At 43.2% G+C, this 20,919-nt stretch overlaps 1 protein-coding gene and 1 non-coding gene across 3 annotated transcripts in view; one reads left to right on the top strand and one right to left on the bottom strand.

Annotated features, from left to right (window-relative positions):
* FRAS1 (Fraser extracellular matrix complex subunit 1) overlaps nucleotides 1-20,919 on the top strand; it is an 868,026-nt gene that overhangs the window by 396,841 nt on the left and 450,266 nt on the right. For both annotated transcript variants that reach the window (XM_029600388.1, XM_029600395.1), the window contains exon 18: nucleotides 903-1,076. In XM_029600388.1, coding sequence (XP_029456248.1) covers nucleotides 903-1,076 — 174 coding nt within the window. The remainder of the gene's footprint in view (nucleotides 1-902; nucleotides 1,077-20,919) is intronic.
* TRNAA-AGC lies at nucleotides 9,635-9,707 on the bottom strand. The gene has a single exon. It is a non-coding gene; the product is annotated as a tRNA-Ala (tRNA).

The raw sequence follows: 20,919 nt of genomic DNA, 5'->3' as shown, positions 1-20,919 counted from the left end.
GTTTTAAATAACAAAGTGCAAAGGCTTGTGCTCACTGTTGGTTAAAACCAAAGATGATGATAACTACAGACCCTTAAATGGCTTACTATGGCTATGAAATCTTTACTGTTATTTAAAAAAAAAAATGACAACCCAGATTTTAATACAATTTAACGCTGTCTGTGCTAGAGACTTTTGAGTCGTCTCTTTGTGCCTGCCCTGTATCTTGACAGACATGTCTGCTCTGCTCAGTTTTCTGATCAAACATCCTCGTATAATACGTTCAGTTAGTATATTATCATGTTGGGCTGTAAGTCAGCAACGGTCTTTTCCTGAACTGATGACTTCCCATCATGGCCATCCAGTTGCCCGGTCCCCTCTGGTAAGGATGAGTCAGAGCTTTGCATTTCACTTTGGACTCGCGTCATGTTTGGTTTGCGAATATGTGACCTTTCTTTATTTTGAGCCACGACGAGAGGGAAGAGCTCATGAGGTGTGTCCTTTAAGCGAGTATGGGACAATTGGATAATGGTCATGGCTTAGTTATGAACCAAATCCCTATGCTCATGATCTTGGCAACAGATGGCAAGATTGTTACAACTATCGAATCAGCTGGCTTGTATTTTTTTGTTTAATTTTGTCAATTTGGTGAATTTCTTGGTATCTTGCTTCTTTTATAATTAGCACTACAGTTGTCACAAGAACTCATTAGCCAGATATCTTGAAATTGTTTTGCAAATCACAGCTTTCTTTCTAGGAAATTTTCTGAGGGGGTGGCAATTAGTATGGAAAACAACAAATCTGCCACCTTAAAGTTCTGTTTTTCAGGACCCAGTTAAACAGCTTGCAGACGTGAGCATGTTTCTTTTTGATGCTGAGACATCTTGCGCGCGATCCCTTTATTGCGGGACCTTGTTTTTCAGCTTGCCACCCGTCTTGCCGTGCCTGTGTTGGCCCAGGGAGCACTCACTGTACGCAGTGTCGAAAGCCAGAGGAGCTACTGCAGGCCGAAGAGGAATTTAATGGAAAGCCTTACGGTGCCTGCCTGTCTGAGTGCAAAGCCCAGTCGTACCCGGACACTGCAGGAGTGTGCAGAGGTAAGCAGGACCCAGGATGCCTTGTCTTGTCACTCTCGTTTGCATTCTGCTCTGCAGCAACTTATAGCAGGGATGTGAAAAGGGAATCCTGGAGGGCCGCAAATCAGTCTGGCTGTCAGGATACCCCTCACGAATGTACAGAAGAGAAAACAGCAGGCACTGGAGGGAGTGCATTCAAATCTACCTCATGAATATTCATGAGGGATATCCTGATAACCTGGCTGGTTTGTAGGCCCCCAGGATTGCAGTTTGACACCCCTGATTTAAGACCAAATATTGTTATTCCTAACTTCCTTATAAACTCCAGGAGGCTGGAACGTTATTACTGTAAGTGCTGCTTTACTCTACTTATGCAAGCGGTAAAATTATTTTTCTTTAACGAGGCTTTAACTTAGTTTTGTGCTTCTTAAGACTGCTTTCATTAGGTAATTCAGTTAAGAAGTAAAATAAAATTATTCTGGTACAGCTACCATTATCAATGTCCATGTAAGCCATTTGGTCCAGAACTGAGCTGAACCTCGACAGAACCCTTTGCAAGCAGGCATAAAGTTTAACATGACACGTTACAGAATGGGCTTTACAAAGGACATTTTCAAAAACCGGGGTGGTGGCTGCGATGCAGTGGGGCCATGTTTCATTCCAAAGAAAAAGCAAAGCTATTAGAAATAAAACTGTAACAGGGCAAAGATCACCATTGACAGAATGCCTCAGAAGGCCAAAAGAAAAGCAAAGAGTCATAGGGCACTCCAAAATGTTGAAGACTTTAGTTGAAACTGCTTCTTTAAGAAGAACATTGGGAAAAGACTCTGAGGAGGAGGAGGAGGAAAGGGCAGATGATGTATAGACAATGAGACACAGCAGAGAGAATGAGGAAAAATCCATAATGAAGTTGCTCAGGGTTCTGGGCACTTATACAATCCTCACATCTGTCATTCTTGTAATATTTTTATATCACTTGTGCCAGCATGATCCTGTATGGTTGGAGATATGCTTGGCCTGTCTATTATATTTTCCTAGTAAGGTATACGTAAGTGTGTGCAGAATGAGCAATTATGTAACCTGTGAAACCATGTTACCAAAATCCCCACACAGGTAGCAGCTTGGGCTCTGGCGCTGTGGTATCTCAAGCTGAGCATGGCTGCTATCACTGGTGCTTGAATGGGAGACCTGAATGGCACACCGGAGGCTACCAGCGATGCTGATGGTGACTCAGCGGAGGAAACTTCTCCTTGTACCAGTACAGAAGCTCTGCCCCCAGGGTGCATTGCCTGCCTTTCCGGAGTGCTGGTGTTTGGATGAGACATTAAGCTGAGGTCGTATTCATTTTGTGGAAATGAAGATCCTTATGTACTAGGGAGGTCATTTTCAAGGGAGGTACGTGGGTAAGAGAGTGGCATATATCGTAGCAATTTTCAAAAGCCCATTTACACGTGTTAAACCCAGTTGCATACGCGTAAATCCTTTTGAAAATTGCCTCCTAGGTTTTTTTTCTAAAAGACATTAGACTAGAGAAAAACTTTAGTATGTAGGCCCCCAGGTCTCCCCTGGTAAAGTTCCCCAGAATTGGAATGTTAATTTTCTTGTCATGACCATATCCCAATAGTGTAGCACATTTTGATATTCCTGTTGTAGAAAAAACTAATTAGAGCTGGAAGAGTCTCTGCTGCTGTATCCTTTATTAAATTACTGAACAGTTATTTGAATAAAAAGTACTATACAGCATGAATGCATAATAATAATAGTAAAGTAATTTAATGTAGGACAAGAGTGTAGAAACTGCTGTAATAGCATTCTCTTGATTTCTGCTGTGTTTTTCTGAAAAGAGGCAGTCAAGAAATCAGACTTGCTTGCCAGACCCCCCCCATGTTCCTTTAGCTCAGTTATGCAAAGATGAATTAAGGTCTCAGGCACTGGTTGCAATACCTGATGTGGTCCCCATTGCCACTTGCAGGTCCCCCATCTCCCCCTTTCAGATTCTTCTCTCACCCCCATCCCTTTCTCACTGTCATCAGCGAGGAAGGGGGGTTTGGAGGAGGAGTGGGCTCTCCTCAGCAGCTGGCGGAATGGGGTTCTGACTTCCCTCTTTTTGCGGTGCTGAAAGGGGGCCAGGAAGGCGAACGTACAGCCCCGGCCCTGACATTCTTGGGCCCTCAGATGCCTGGCTTGTCTGCGTGCCTGCCTTTGGCTCGTGCCTTCGAAAGAGAAAATGGGACGGATTTTTTCTGCTTCCTGTTCATTTCGCCAGGAGGGAAACCTAAATAAGATGTGACAAGCAGTTTAATTTCTCATTGACAGCAGTGTCACAGTGTCATGGGGTAGAAGTGCTGCTGTGTACCTGCAGAATCTAATAAATAGAGAGAGGTGACGAACCCTGGCAATCCAGTAAGCAATCAGTATGCTGTACTGTCCGCTCTGAGTGCTGCACATTGCTTAATCTCTAGGGATCACTGCAAAATGAGCAGCAACAGCAAACACACACTGGGCCCTCTTTCTTAATTGTGACTGACAGTGACATATAAGCTATCAGTGAACTAGCCATGCATGTCATCTTTTCTCCGTATGATTGTATCAAGGAGATGTTATTCCTGTTGGCACTGCTTTAAGGTCAGACAATTGTCTTTGAATTAAAATCACTCTTCCAAAGTTCTCTTGATTCAATCACCCGAAGGTAGATTAAAATCTGAATTATTGATGCATGCATGTTGTAACAAAGGGAAGAAGATTGCTAGCTTGTAATGACAGCTCATTACAAATCACACGCACTCATGGAATACGTTACTTAAATGGACAATGTCTATTATTCCTCTGTATTATATTTTGTGTATCTTTACTTCCATCACAAATTAAATGCATGTCAGTATGAATTCATGTGTTAATATCATCCAGTATATTCATTAATCTGCCAAATTCAATAAAGGAAGACAAAGAATAATAAAGTTCCACTCTCAGTTGGTGGAGATAAAACAAATCTGCAGATGCATCGAAAATAAATAAATAAAACCAATTAAGTGCAGATATACTAGAGTAGCTTAAACTGAAATAGAACAAACATTTTTGCTAAATAACCCTCCATTTATTCCGTTCTTTCAATATAGACTTTACCTTTCAGATTTTGAATCTTAAAAACAAAGAATTTTCTCATCCACTGTAGCCCACTTTTCCAACTTCTTATCCAATAACAGTTTTGTACATCAAAGTCATAGCACACAAACAGCATTTTATAATCTGCTAAAATGAGTCATAATGTAGCTGGATAAAATATGAAAACCTAAGCCTTGAGTTTTTGAAATCCCCTCCCAGGGGACCATTTTCAATGCCATTTTGGTGGGTAAATAGTGATTTATGCATGTAAATTGGCCGTCTGAAAGCTTAGCTCAGCTAAAAGGAGGCACAGGGGTCCACAGGACACTCACTTTCACCACATTAGGAGGGGGGATTTAGGTGGGGGGGAAGAAAAGTTTGCATGTAGAGAGCGTTTTCAAATACCTGTGTCTTAAGACTCCGTATAGCATTCAGCAATATTGTAAAATTAGACACCATAGAGTTCTGAAGTGAAATAGTTTCAATTGAATCATCTTCGTTCCCTTCTACTGGAGCTAGACAGGATGCTGTTGAGACTTCACAAAGTTGAGGGAATTTTTCAGCATTCTGGGATGATGCATCACAAACTATAGTGTCAAGGGGGTCCCAGCCTCTGCAACCCAGGCAGAAACCACAACGGATTCCAGAGAGGACGTCCCAGTAGCTGGCACCCCAGCAGATGCAGCTGTTCATGATCTCGTGCTGTAATGGTCCTTTGGGATGGCGGATGATGTTGTAGTGGATGCTCCCTCCAGCATACTGGGGTCAGTCACTTTAAATGGCATGTCCCTACAGGAGGCATTTCATTAAAAAAAAACAAACAAATCTCTAATCTCTTTCTGCCAAAACTTTCTTAGTAAATTGCAAAGGCTCCAGCACCTGCACTTCAGATTTCAAAAGCAGGAAAAAAAGAAAGGGTTTCCTAGATTTCTCTGACCAACGCCAGTTTCCATACATAGTTATAATTTTCTCTTACATCTTCAATTATCAAAGTCAGCTATACATTTTCACCAAACAACTTGGCCAGGAGGCTCACTGTTCCTTCACTTCAGTGACCAAGTAATCAAACAGGGACTCTCGCTACTTTCTTTCTGGCCATGATGGGGCCCAACTGAAGAACTCCACTGTCAAAATCCCACCTCTTACACCACTTCCTCAAGGGACAAGACAGCAAAGAAAACATCTTCATAAAGGAAGGCATGGCGGACAGACTTCTCTGCTAACCAAAGTCAGCAGCTGCGCTCCCTCTGCAGCGAGCACATCAGCCTTGGCCCCTAACAACACCCAGCAAGCCCTGAGCTGGCCAAGTTGGAAGAGGATCCGGCATCAGAAGGCCAGACAGTCCAACCAGGGTCACCAACCTCAACAGAAAGGCTTCTACTGGTCTATCGGGAAGCAAAGATGGGACGACCCAGAGAGGTTCAGGCCAAGTTTGTTCAAAGCAACTGTAGAAGACCAACATCAGTGGCTTGCCTCTGCAGTCATTCTGGCTCCACATTTTGTTTCCCATTAATAATGTGGTCTATGCATGATTCATTTCCTTTACACCAGGGAGATAATACATGGTAGAGCTGTGATTTACAAAAGCCAAGACAAATATGGTAAAGGGAAGCTTTTGGCTCTTGGTATGGATGCCCCACGGCCTCTTTTCGTGGAGGTCTAGTCTGGCAAGAGACTATGTTGGCAAGGCTGGTCATGTCACTTGTCTGGATGACATGTCCTGATCTAACCCCCTGATGCCTGTGAACAAAACAGCATGCTTCAGTGGAAATGAAAAATGTATTCTTGTTAGGCAGCTGATACAAATGGCATGTTTTTCTTGGAGGCATTCCAACATTTGATCTAATCTCTATTTTTTTATTTGTAGGTTGTTGGTTTTTTTTTTTTTTTTTTGCAATCACCAGCACATTTTTTTTTTTGTTGCTAAGTTGGCAGGGAGGTGCAGCAGGGCAGAGTTAGACATGAGGCATTTGCTTTGCTTTCTGATCACTGGCCTGGTCTCTATTAGCAATTGCAACACATAGCATACAGCAAAGAGGCTTAGGACAGCTGAGTAATAACCTTGTGAAACGTAAAGCCTTAAAGGCTATTTAGGGCAAGGTTACTAAGACAGGTCTTTACAAAGTGGGAGGATTATAGCAATCTATATTCTCCTTATATAGGATACTTATTGTTAGGCTCAGTTTGTCAATCAGGCCTACCACATCTTCTAGGTTCACCGTGATTTGATTCAGTCCATCTGAATCATTACCCATGAAAACCTTCTCCATTACGGGTACCTCCCCAACATCCTCTTCAGTAAACACCGAAGCAAAGAAATCATTTAATCTTTCCGCGATGGCCTTATCTTCTCTAAGTGCCCCTTTAACCCCTCGATCATCTAACGGTCCAACTGACTCCCTCACAGGCTTTCTGCTTCGGATATATTTAAAAAAGTTTTTACTGTGAGTTTTTGCCTCTACAGCCAACTTCTTTTCAAATTCTCTCTTAGCCTGTCTTATCAATGTCTTACATTTAACTTGCCAATGTTTATGCTTTATCCTATTTTCTTCTGTTGGATCCTTCTTCCAATTTTTGAATGAAGATCTTTTGGCTAAAATAGCTTCTTTCACCTCCCCTTTTAACCATGCCGGTAATCGTTTTGCCTTCTTTCCACCTTTCTTAATGTGTGGAATACATCTGGACTGTGCTTCTAGAATGGTATTTTTTAACAATGACCACGCCTCTTGGACATTTTTTACTTTTGTAGCTGCTCCTTTCAGTTTTTTTCTAACAATTTTTCTCATTTTATCAAAGTTTCCCTTTTGAAAGTTTAGCACGAGAGCCTTGGATTTGCACACTGTTCCTTTTCCAGTCATTAAATCAAATCTGATCATATTATGATCACTATTGCCAAGCGGCCCCACCACCGTTACCTCTCTCACCAAGTCCTGTGCTCCACTGAGAATTAGATCTAAAATTGCTCCCTCTCTCGTCGGTTCCTGAACCATTTGCTCCATAAAGCTATCATTTATTCCATCCAGGAACGTTATCTCTCTAGCGTGACCCGATGATACATTTACCCAGTCTATATTGGGGTAATTGAAGTCTCCCATTATTACTGCACTACCAATTTGGTTGGCTTCCCTAATTTCTCTTAGCATTTCACTGTCCATCTCACCATCTTGACCAGGTGGACGGTAGTATACCCCTATCACTGTAGTCTTCCCTGATACACAAGGGATTTCTAACCATAAAGATTCAATTTTGTATTTAGTCTCATGCAGGATGTTTATCCTGTTGGACTCTATGCCATCCCGGACATAAAGCGCCACACCTCCTCCCGACTGCTCCTCTCTGTCATTGCGATATAATTTGTACCCCGGTATAGCACTGTCCCATTGGTTATCCTCTTTCCACCATGTCTCTGAGATGCCAATTAAGTCTATGTCATCATTTACTGCTATACATTCTAATTCTCCCATCTTACTTCTTAGACTTCTGGCATTAGCATACAAACATTTCAAAGTTTGTTTTTTGATTGTATTTTTATTCTGCTTTTTAATTGATAGGGATAAGTTAGAATTTTTTAGCTTAGGTGAGTTTTTAGTTACAGGCATTTGGACTACTTTTCTAATTATTGGAACCTCACTGTCGGGATGCCCTAATTCTAGTGCATCATTAGTATCCTTTAAAGATACATCTCTCCGAACCATGCGCTGCTGAGCGACTGTCGGCTTTCCCCTTTGTTCTAGTTTAAAAGCTGCTCTATCTCCTTTTTAAGGGTTAGCGCCAGCAGTCTGGTTCCATCCTGGTTAAGGTGGAGCCCATCCCTTCGGAAGAGACTCCCCCTTCCCCAAAAGGTTCCCCAGTTCCTAACAAAACTGAATCCCTCTTCCTTGCACCATCGTCTCATCCACGCATTGAGACTCCGGAGCTCTGCCTGCCTCTGGTGACCTGCGCGTGGAACAGGGAGCATTTCAGAGAATGCTACCCTGGAGGTTCTGGATTTAATCTTTCTACCTAAGAGCCTAAATTTGGCTTCCAGAACCTCCCTCCCACATTTTCCTATGTCGTTGGTGCCCACGTGTACCACGACAGCCGGCTCCTCCCCAGCACTGTCTAAAATCCTATCTAGGTGACGCGTGAGGTCCGCCACCTTCGCACCAGGTAGGCATGTTACCAGGCGATCCTCACGCCCACCAGCCACCCAGCTATCTACATTCCTAATAATCGAATCACCAACTATGACGGCCGACCTAACCCTTCCCTCCTGGGCAGTAGGCCTTGGGGAGATATCCTCAGTGCGAAAGGACAATGCATCACCTAGAGAGCAGGTCCTTGCTACAGGATCCTTTCCTGCTACATCTGGTTGGTGCTCTCCCATTATGAGACCTTCTTCCTCCAAGGCAGCACCAGGGCTGCCAGTCTGAAGTTGGGACTGGACTACTATGTCCCTGAAGGTCTCATCTATATACCTCTCTGTCTCCCTCAGCTCCTCCAGGTCTGCCACTCTAGCCTCCAGAGATCGGACTCGTTCTCTGAGAGCCAGGAGCTCTTTGCATCGCGTGCACATGTACAACTTCTCACCGGTGGGTAAAAAATCATACATGTGACACTCGATGCAAAAGACTGGGAAGCCCCCCTCTTGCTGCTGGACTGCTGCCTTCATCTCAATTTTGATCAGTTCCTAGTTAAGTTTTAGGTTGCTATGGGAGTAGGAATGTGTCTAAGTTCCTTTAAATGTATTAGTGAATTCACTATATGTCTGGTAGTGGCCTACTGGGGTCTGATCGAATCCTCAATAAAGTTTTTGTTGATGGGGTTTTTTTTTGTTTTTTTTTGGGTTTTTTTTTGTGCAAGTGGCACCTGCCTATAAATTAAGGGATGAGCTTGGGGTGGGTGGGCGAGGGGTGGGAGGGTTGGGAATTACAAACAGTCTAACTTTAGTTAGTCAGCCTGAGTGACTCACAGCTCCCTTGATTAACAAATGTTGTTCCCTATTCAAACCTAATCACACTACCTCAACACCTTTCCAAGGTGAGTAACTGAGCTGAAATATTCAACTTTTTTACTTTGGTATATACTGCTCCTAGCTTATTTCTAGCTTCTGGCTACTTTTTTGTTGGGTTTTTTTTTTTTTTTTTTTGTGGTTTTTTTTGTTTTTCAATACAATGCACTCAGTTATTTATTAAATAAGACACTTAGCTCTTTAAAAGTCTGGAGGACACTTTAATAGTCAGGCAGACTTTTTAAAAAATAAACACACTACCTACTGCTACCTTATTGACTGACTATTTAAAAATGCAAACAGTCTAACTTGTTTTATTTACTGACTGACTATTAAAGGCACAAACACACTAAATAATATTCCCAAATAGTTAACTTTGCTCCAATACTTTTAAAAAAGTCAATGTCAATGTCCCAAGCAAAAACTTACTGATTCCTTTCAGCCACCAGCAAGGTGATCCTCTCCTCTCAGTGTTTCCACTGGAATGTGGAGAATGCGGGCATCGATCCCGCTACCTCTCGCATGCTAAGCGAGCGCTCTACCACTTGAGCTAATTCCCCAATGGTGGTAGGCCTGATTGACAAACTGAAGAGTAGTAAATCACCTGGACCGGATGGTATACACCCCAGAGTTCTGAAGGAACTAAAAAATGAAATTTCAGACCTATTAGTAAAAATTTGTAACTTATCATTAAAATCATCCATTGTACCTGAAGACTGGAGGATAGCAAATGTAACCCCAATATTTAAAAAGGGCTCCAGGGGCGATCCGGGAAACTACAGACCGGTCAGCCTGACTTCAGTGCCAGGAAAAATAGTGGAAAGTGTTCTAAACATCAAAATCACAGAACATATAGAAAAACATGGTTTAATGGAACAAAGTCAGCATGGCTTTACCCAGGGCAAGTCTTGCCTCACAAATCTGCTTCACTTTTTTGAAGGAGTTAATAAACATGTGGATAAAGGTGAACCGGTAGATATAGTATACTTGGATTTTCAGAAGGCGTTTGACAAAGTTCCTCATGAGAGGCTTCTAGGAAAAGTAAAAAGTCATGGGATAGGTGGCGATGTCCTTTCGTGGATTGCAAACTGGCTAAAAGACAGGAAACAGAGAGTAGGATTAAATGGGCAATTTTCTCAGTGGAAGGGAGTGGACAGTGGAGTGCCTCAGGGATCTGTATTGGGACCCTTACTGTTCAATATATTTATAAATGATCTGGAAAGAAATACGACGAGTGAGATAATCAAATTTGCAGATGACACAAAATTGTGCAGAGTAGTTAAATCACAAGCAGATTGTGATAAATTGCAGGAAGACCTTGTGAGACTGGAAAATTGGGCATCCAAATGGCAGATGAAATTTAATGTGGAAAAGTGCAAGGTGATGCATATAGGGAAAAATAACCCATGCTATAATTACACGATGTTGGGTTCCATATTAGGTGCTACAACCCAAGAAAGAGATCTAGGTGTCATAGTGGATAACACATTGAAATCGTCGGTTCAGTGTGCTGCAGCAGTCAAAAAAGCAAACAGAATGTTGGGAATTATTAGAAAAGGAATGATGAATAAAACGGAAAATGTCATAATGCCTCTGTATCGCTCCATGGTGAGACCGCACCTTGAATACTGTGTACAATTCTGGTCGCCGCATCTCAAAAAAGATATAATTGCGATGGAGAAGGTACAGAGAAGGGCTACCAAAATGATAAGGGGAATGGAACAACTCCCCTATGAGGAAAGACTAAAGAGATTAGGACTTTTCAGCTTGGAGAAGAGACGACTGAGGGGGGATATGATAGAGGTGTTTAAAATCATGAGAGGTCTAGAACGGGTAGATGTGAATCGGTTATTTACTCTTTCAGATAGTAGAAGGACTAGGGGACACTCCATGAAGTTAGCATGGGGCACATTTAAAACTAATCGGAGAAAGTTCTTTTTACTCAACGCACAATTAAACTCTGGAATTTGTTGCCAGAGAATGTGGTTCGTGCAGGTAGTATAGCTGTGTTTAAAAAAGGATTGGATAAGTTCTTGGAGGAGAAGTCCATTACCTGCTATTAGGTTCACTTAGAGAATAGCCACTGCCATTAGCAATGGTTACATGGAATAGACTTAGTTTTTGGGTACTTGCCAGGTTCTTATGGCCTGGATTGGCCACTGTTGGAAACAGGATGCTGGGCTTGATGGACCCTTGGTCTGACCCAGTATGGCATTTTCTTATGTTCTTATGTTCTAAAAAAAAAATCAATGATGTGAGAGGTCTTTTCTGTTTATAACTGCAGAATTTCTGTTTGGTAATCCAAATATCTTCATGATTATACTTTTGAAGGCAGTAAGCAATTATTTACAGTCATAGAATATTCCATAATCATTCTAAGTTATAGGATCTGGGCATGCTCCAAAAGTCCAGAGCATCACGTCCCTACAGCCCGAATGAGCCAAAGGGAACAGGGTCAGCTACTGACTATAGATTTAAAGAGATGAGGTGCTAACCGAGAAAGTCAGAAGAAATAGGTCCATACTGATCTGTCCTAATCAACCACAATTGAGTCCTGGCTGTACTGAGATAAGTAGCATCAGAGGTTAGAGTGATACCATAGCATGTATCACTGTTTGTCTCACTCAGATATAAGCAGAATTGACCTAGTTAGAAGCACTGCTGCTTTAAACCAGACTCAATAAAAAACATAGTGGGTAAAGCTAGATGTATAGAAAAGGTGAGTGGTGGAGGATTATGGAGCTGTGTTTGAGGAAAATGGGGGAGGGTAGGTGTTTTTGGGGCATAGGTGGGGTATGTAGACGAGTGTGTGTATGTTTATGGGTGTGTGTGTCTGGGGGAAGTGTGTGAGGGGGTGTGTGGTAGGGATGTGGGTGTAAAATATCTTGGAAGAGTTTGAAAACCAGAAATATCAAGTCAGTATTTTCAGAGAACTAAGTCATAAAAAAATAAATAAAATAAAATCCCTATTGTGTTCTACAGGAAAACTTTTACAGGAGATAGACGTGCGCTCCATTCCAAAAGCCTCCCCCCAACTTCACACTTCCAACAATTTGGCACATCGCACCACAGGCAAATGGAGATAGGGAAAAATAACTGAGGCAGCTGGAGTGTGTGGGGATGTGTGTAGGAATGTGTGGGGTGAGTCTGCGTGGGAGTGTGTGGGTGTGCGTAGAGGGGAAAGTAGAAAGCAGGAGAGTGGAGGTATATAGGGGGTATGTGTGTGTGTATAAAGGCAGTGTGAGTGTATGTTTGATATTTTTTCCACACCACCTGATTTCTTTTGCATTTCTGAATCCTGGTTGTTAGACTCTGACCAAGTATAGCTTAACCAGTTGTGTGTTCTCCTGGTTATACTTACATTTTGCAGCTTCGCCAAAAAGGTCATGGTGGTGGTTTGTTAATAATTTATAAAGATGAAAATATGTGTGGGTGGCAGGTGACTGGGGGTGTATGTGAGCAGGTGTCACCATAGATGTTTGCATGTGTGGTGTGTGAATGTGTGTAAGTTATGTATGTGTGTGTGTGTGTGTGTTGGGGGGGGGGGAATGGGGGTTGGGCTGCACTGGAATGTAGACTGCATGTGTGTGACTGTGGATATATGGGGTGAGATGGCTTTGAAAATGCCTGTTGGTACCATCTGCCTCCAACTGCTTCAGTTATTTTTCCCTATCTCCGTTTGCCTGTGGTGCAATGTGCCAAACTGCTGGAAGTGTGAAGTTGGGGGGAGGTTTTTGGAATGGAGCGCTTGTCTACCTCCTGTAAAAATGTTACATAAAATATTACTTAAAATGGCACTTGATCTGCACTCTAGCATCAGCGGGAAAGGAAAGCACGCCAAAGAAGAATATACATTCAATGTGTGAGTCTGACGTCACCACAGCATATGTGACTTATGGCCAATAAAGTACTATAAAAGCGGAGGCATGCTCGCAATGTCATCTTTAGCATGAGGGAAAGTGTGGCAACGGCGTGTACGCCGAGTAATTGCAGCAGTGGCTGCGACTATTGACTACAAAGGCATAGCAAAGGAAACAATAAACTTTCCATTCAACAAATAATTATTTATTGAATTTACGGAACATTCCGGTCTTGACTGCTAACTAGTGACATCAACGTCTAACATAAGATATGCCATACTGGGTCAGACCAAGGGTCCATCAAGCCCAGCATCCTGTTTCCAACAGTGGCCAATCCAAGACACATGTACCTGGCAAGTACCCAAACAGATAGATCACAAGCTGCTATTGCTACTGTTATGGTTTTATCGAAACCCAGTTACACTAACCCATTTACACTTGTGCAAGGCAGCAAAAATAAAGCAGTGCAGCTTTTAAAGAACAGCATTGCTGAGAAATCTGAACTGAAGCTGACTTTTTCTCGAGGGGGCAGCCCAACAGAGAGATGATTTGTGAAGAAGTGTATGCGGTATAAATCCTCGGAGGCCAGTGGGTGAGTGACACAGTGGTACCTGTCTGTGGACCTGCTCATGTTTTCAGACTTACCGAGTTGGCGTGACCCTTGCAATATAGAGTGGTCCTGCAAATGTCGTTTGCTGGGACCTGGAGCTATTCTGGCGGTCGGGTGCATAGACTGCCGAGCCTGCAAACGCCCTGAAGCGTGAATCCACATTCCTATTACTGCAGTAGCGCTCTGTTTCAGGACCCTGGGGAGAGGGCCCTGGGATTACTGTAGGATGGAGAGAAGGCTCTTCCACTACCAGTGCTTTTTGTCGGATGGCGATTCACCAATGTGGTGATCAGACTTCTGCGGAAGGATCAGAGGAGAGCAGTGGCAGTGCCAGGAAAGACAAGGTGGTGGCAGTTGAAAACCTTCTCTCGCCGAGAGTATTATGTGCCCCAGTGGGAGCTAGCGCACCCAAGCCTGAGGCAGTGTGGTCGAGCCTTCCTCAGCGGGGCTAGCCCTGACGTGGGAGTGGAGGCCACCATAGAAGACTCCCCTGCGGGTGGGGCCAGCAGTGATCCCAGTAAACATATGAGCCGAGCAACAAGAACTGGAAGCAGCAATGATTCCATCATTGGGTGAGGCCGGTGGACAGTAAAATTGATTGAGCCGGAGACCACGCGGCCTTTGACCTCAATACAAATCCCTCCTGGGTAACTCAAAGCCATGTCTGCCCCTCATCTGGGTCGAGACAGAGCGAGGTCGTTGGACACCATATCCACCAGCTCAGTGTCGTTGGGCTGCCCGAGGCCTGCATCGTTTCACCAACAAGCCAACTTTAAGGAGTGGAGTATGGCTTTTACGCCAGCTCAGGCCAAGGAGCTGTTCGGGGTAGTTACCCCAAAAGTTAACCTCATTGTCCAGGGACCTAAGACCTTCTGAGAATTGTGCTGGATGACAATAGAGCGGTCTGCCTTGCCATCCAGTTTGGGAGTCTACTCTGGAGCAGAGTCAGTTTGATTTAGATTCAGAGCAGGGTGGCTGGTGGGCGTGAGGATCGCCTGGTAACTTGCCTGCCTGGTGCGAAGGTGGCAGACCTCACGCGTCACCTAGATAGGATTATAGACAGTGCTGGGGAGGAGCTGGTTGTCGTGGTACATGTGGGTACCAACGACATAGGAAAATCTGGGAGGGAGATTCTGGAAGCCAAATTTAGGATTTTAGGTAGGAAGCTGAAATCCAGAACCTCCAGGGTGGCATTCTCTGAAATGCTTCCTGTTCCACGTGCAGGTCCCCAGAGGCAGGCAGAGCTCCAGAGTTTTAATGCGTGGATGAGATGCTGGTGCAGGGAAGAGGGATTCAGCTTTGTAAGGAACTGGGGAAACTTTTGGGGAAAGGGGAGACTTTTCCGAAAGGATGGGCTCCACCTTACCAGAGTGGAACCAAGCTGCTGGCACTAACTTTCAAAAAGGAGATAGAGCAGCTTTTAAACTAGAACAAGGGGGAAAGCAGACAGTCACTCAGCAGTGCATGGTTCGGAGAAATGTATCCTTGAAGGATACTAATGAAACAGGAGAGTTAGGGCATCCCAACAATGAGGTTCCATTAAATGCAAACATAGTTCAAATACCTATATGTAAAAAATCACCAAAACTAATGATTTCCGAATTATCCCAAACAACTGAAAAGCAGGTTGTTAAAACAAACAAAAAACACACTTTGAAATGTCTGTATGCCAATGCCAGAAGTCTAAGTAGTAAGATGGGAGAGTTAGAGTGTATAGCAGCAAATGATGAGATTGACATAATTGGCATCACAGAGACTTGGTGGAAGGAGGATAACCAATGGGACAGTGCTATATCAGGGTACAAATTATATCGCAATGATAGGGAGGATCAACTTGGTGGGGGTGTGGCACTTTATGTCCGGGAGGGTATAGAGTCCAACAGGATAAAGATCATACAAGAGAGTAAATGCTCAGTAGAATCTATATGGGTAGAAATCCCATGTGTGTTGGGTAAGAGTATAGTGATAGGAGTATACTACCGTCCACCTGGACAAAATGATGAAATGCTAAGAGAAATCAGGGAAGCAAACCAATTTGGCAGTGCAATAATAATGGGAGATTTCAATTACCCCAATATTGACTGGGTAAATGTAACATCAGGACTTGCTAGAGACATAAAGTTCCTGGATGTAATAAATGATTGCTTCATGGAGCAATTGGTTCAGGAACCAACAAGAGAGGGAGCTATTTTAGATTTAATTCTTAGTGGAACGCAAGATTTGGTGAGAGAAGTAATGGTGGTGGGGCCACTTGGCAACAGTGATCATAACATGATCAAATTTAAACTAATAACTGGAAGGGGGACAATAAGTAAATCTGCAGCTCTAACACTAAATTTTAAAAAGGGAAGCTTTGATAAAATGAGAAAAATTGTTAGAAAAAACTGAAAGGTGCAGCTGCAAAGGTTAAAAGTGTTCAACAGGCATGGACATTGTTTAAAAATACAATCCTAGAGGCGCAGTCCATATGTATTCCGCGCATTAAGAAAGGTGGAAGAAAGGCAAACGATTACTATCATGGTTAAAAGGTGAGGTGAAAGAGGCTATTTTAGCCAAAAAAACATCCTTCAAAAATTGGAAGAAGGATTCATCTGAAGAAAATAGGATAAAACATAAGCATTGTCAAACTAAGTGTAAAACATTGATAAGACAGGCAAAGAGAGAATTTGAAATGAAATTGGCCATAGAGGCAAAAACTCATAATAAAAACTTTTTAAAATATATCCAAAGCAAGAAACCTGTGAGGGAGTCAGTTGGACCATTAGATGACAGAGGGAATGTGGAAAAAAGGATTTGCACTCACAAAGTGGGGAGTAGCTGGCTTGTTACGGCGGTTACTACCCCAAACCAAATAAGCCTGATACTTCACTTTCAATGCATATCCAGCATAGCTCTCTGCTTCAACGGCAGGGGAGAAGAAAAACTGATACTTCACGCATATCCAGCATAGCTCCCTGCTTCAACGGCAGGGGAGAAGAAAACCTGATACTTCACGCATATCCAGCATAGCTCTCTGCTTCAACGGCAGGGGAGAAGAAAAACTGATACTTCACGCATATCCAGCATAGCTCTCTGCTTCAACGGCAGGGGAGAAGAAAAACTGATACTTCACGCATATCCAGCATAGCTCTCTGCTTCAACGGCAGGGGAGAAGAAAAACTGATACTTCACGCATATCCAGCATAGCTCTCTGCTTCAACGGCAGGGGAGAAGAAAAAAGGATTCGCACTCACAAAGCGGGGTGTAGCTGGCTTGTTACGGCGGTTACTACCCCAAACCAAATAAGCCTGATACTTCACTTTCAATGCATATCCTGCTTCAACGGCAGGGGAGAAGAAAAACTGATACTTCACGCATATCCAGCATAGCTCTCTGCTTCAACGGCAGGGGAGAAGAAAAACTGATACTTCACGCATATCCAGCATAGCTCCCTGCTTCAACAGCAGGGGAGAAGAAAAACAACCAATAAGGGCTGAACAACACAGTCTGGGTAAAACAAATAAGCATGGGTGTAGCTTGCTTATTGCGGCGGTTACTTCCCCTACTACCCATAAACTAATCAAGCTTGATATTTCACTTGGTTGCAGCTCCATCACTGCTCTCTACATTAATGGTGGGGGTGGAAGGGAAATAGAACCAAAGAGCTAAGAGAAACAGATAAGTATGAGAAAAAAATGTGAAGCTTGCTGGGCAGACTGGATGGGCCGTTTGGTCTTCTTCTGCCGTCATTTCTATGTTTCTATGTTTCTATGAGGGGTTAAAGGGGCTCTTAGGGAAGATAAGGCCATTGCAGAAAGACTAAATGAATTCTTTGCCTCCGTGTTTACTAATGAGGATCTTGGGGAGATACCAATTCCGGAGATGGTTTTCAGGGGTGATGAGTCAGACGAACTGAACGAAATCACTGTGAACCTGGAAAGATGTAGTAGGCCAGATTGACAAACTAAAGAGTAGCAAATCACCTGGACCGGATGGTATGCATCCTAGGGTTCTGAAGGAACTAAAAAATGAAATTTATGATCTATTAGTTAAAATTTGTAACATATCATTAAAATCATCCTTTGTACCTGAAGACTGGAGGGTGGCCAATGTAACCCCAATATTTAAAAAAGGCTCCAGGGGCGATCCGGGTAACTATAGACCAGTGAGCCTGACTTCAGTGCCAGGAAAAATAGTGGAAACTATTCTCAAGAACAAAATTGTAAAGCATATAGAAAGACATGATTTAATGGAACATAGTCAACATGGATTTACCCAAGGGAAGTCTTGCCTAACAAATCTGCTTCATTTTTTTGAAGGGGTTAATAAACATGTGGATAAAGGTGAACCGGTAGATGTAGTGTATTTGGATTTTCAGAAGGCGTTTGACAAAGTCCCTCATGAGAGGCTTCTACGAAAACTAAAAAGTCATGGGATAGGAGGCGATGTCCTTTTGTGGATTACAAACTGGCTAAAAGACAGGAAACAGAGAGTAGGAATAAATGGTCAATTTTCTCAGTGGAAAAGGGTAAACAGTGGAGTGCCTCAGGGATCTGTACTTGGACCGATGCTTTTCAATATATATATAAATGATCTGGAAAGGAATACGACGAGTGAGGTTATCAGATTTGCAGATGATACAAAATTATTCAGAGTAGTTAAATCACAAGCAGACTATGATACATTGCAGGAGGACCTTGCAAGACTTGAAGATTGGGCATCCAAATGGCAGATGAAATTTAATGTGGACAAGTGCAAGGTATTGCATATAGGGAAAAATAACCGTTGCTGTAGTTACACGATGTTAGGTTCCTTATTAGGAGCTACCACCCAGGAAAAAGATCTAGGCATCATAGTGGATAATACTTTAAAATCATCAGCTCAGTGTGCTGCAGCAGCCAAGAAAGCAAATAGAATGTTAGGATTTATTAGGAAGGGAATGGTTAATAGAACAGAAAATGTCATAATGCCTCTGTATCGCTCCATGGTGAGACCACACCTTGAATACTGTGTACAATTCTGGTCGCCGCATCTCAAAAAAGATATAGTTGCGATGGAGAAGGTACAGAGAAGGGCAACCAAAATGATAAAGGGGATGGAACAGCTTCCCTATGAGGAAAGGCTAAAGAGGTTAGGGCTGTTCAGCTTGGAGAAGAGACAGCTGAGGGGGGATATGATAGAGGTCTTTAAGATCATGAGAGGTCTTGAACGAGTAGATATAAATCGGTTATTTACTCTTTCGGATAATAGAAGGACTAGGGGACACTCCATGAAGTTAGCAAGTAGCACATTTAAGACTAATCGGAGAAAATTCTTTTTCACTCAACGCACAATAAAGCTCTGGAATTTGTTGCCAGAGGATGTGGTTAGTGCAGTTAGTGTAGCTGGGTTCAAAAAAGGTTTGGATAGGTTCTTGGAGGAGAAATCCATTAACTGCTATTAATCAATTTTACTTAGGGAATAGCCACTGCTATTAATTGCATCAGTAGCATGGGATCTTCTTTGTTTTTGGGTACTTGCCAGGTTCTTGGGGCCTGATTTGACCTCTGTTGGAAACAGGATACTGGGCTTGATGGACCCTTGGTCTGACCCAGCATGGCAGTTTCTTATGTTCTTATGGTGAGGCCTCCCTGCCTCATCAGGATCTTTATGTTTTTAAGAGGTTCCTCTCTGTGCACACCCTGCCAGAGGGATGTCCTGTATTTAGTTGCAGTGAGATAGATTTTTGCCTGATTCCCTTTGGGGGAAAAAGGGCTTTCATCCCAGAGACCTGAAGGCTTGTGAGCCCCTCTGCATCCTATATAGGGCAAGCACCAGTGACAGATCCTTCTGAGTGAGATTTTTGATGGCCAAGATGTATCCTGACTTTTTTTCAGAAGGGACTCCTGCTTAAACCTTGAGTCATTTGGAGAAGGCCCTCCCCGGACACAGTGGACAAGGGCTAAAGACCAGTGAGCCTTAATCTACATCCTCGATGGGGCAAGCACCAGTGTTAATAAAGCAGCAGCCACCGAGTGGTTTTCAGGCAGCAAGAATTTGGGTTTTGTTTTGGGAGGTTTTTGACTCACCCAGGGTTCCCAGGCTGGCATAGACTGGCTCCCATGTTCAAAAGAAGTCACCAGTATTAACATTGAGGAGAAGGACCAGAGTTCTGGGAGTTTCCACTCGGATGTCCACCCCATGGGACCAGGACAGGCTGGGCAATCATGAATAAACGGAAGTCGGGTAGGACTTTCCCATGTTCGCGGGGACCCCCTCCAATAGGATTCTTGGTTAGCTGCTGGGTGAGCCTTGTACAAGTAAAATCACCATGGGAGCTCTGCCCGGTGCCTGAAATAAAAGGACACCTACCTACAGAGAAATGCAGTCATGCACCAGCTGTCAGATGCAACTTAAACATTATGGACAAATGGATTTTCATTTAATTTTTATCAAATCAGTAAACTTTATTTTAACACCCAGATCCTGGTCTGATTTGTCCCAGCATCTCACCCCATGGGATGCACCTACTCTCTGCACACACTAAAAGCAAGATCCCATGATCTGGGCCAGAAGCAAGAGCTTCCCTCCCCCCCCCTCCCCATAAAAGGGATCCCCCCCAAGATAAATAGTTAAGCATGGGAGTAAATTACTAGCCGGAACAGCCCTGAAGGAAACTAAATTTGTTTGTGTGCCCTTGGGACTAAAACCCCCAAGTAAGGGTTACATTATAATAAGCTGATGAGCTAAAAATTCATTAAAGGAATTTTAATCTCTCTCCCCCCCCCCCCATATCTGTCCAAGGGTGGGCTCTTATTACTCCTTTTTCTTACATGAGCTTGGTGTATTTAAGAATGTGAAAAATATATTCTTGGCATGAGCTGGAGGATTTTCCTTCCCTTCAGATGACTTTTAAAATATAATGACAAATGTCCGTTTAGAATTTTTATTTTGGAGACTCGCTCATCAAATGAAAAAAGCCCGATTCAGGCCGAGTTTCACCCACGCAATTGGGCTGCCTCAGGGGCTGTATGCAATATCTCTTGTATGTGTATGATTGTTAGAAGGAGACCGGTGTGCTGCTGAAATGCTGTCGTGAATGTACGAACAGTCACGGTTTTTGCACGTTTCACAGACCTTATGATATACCCGATGGTAGGAGATAACAATCATACACATACAAGAGATATTGCATACAGCCCCTGAGGCAGCCCAATTGCGTGGGCGAAACTCGGCCTGAGTCGGGCTTTTTTATTTGATGAGCGAGTCTCCAAAATAAAAATTCTAAACGGACATTTGGCATCTAATCTATTGTGTTGCCCTCACGGCTTTCTTAGATCGCCT

This window comes from Rhinatrema bivittatum, chromosome 1, assembly GCF_901001135.1.
Source record: "Rhinatrema bivittatum chromosome 1, aRhiBiv1.1, whole genome shotgun sequence".
Lineage (NCBI taxonomy): Eukaryota > Metazoa > Chordata > Amphibia > Gymnophiona > Rhinatrematidae > Rhinatrema > Rhinatrema bivittatum.
This window is presented reverse-complemented; position numbering and strand designations above follow the sequence as displayed.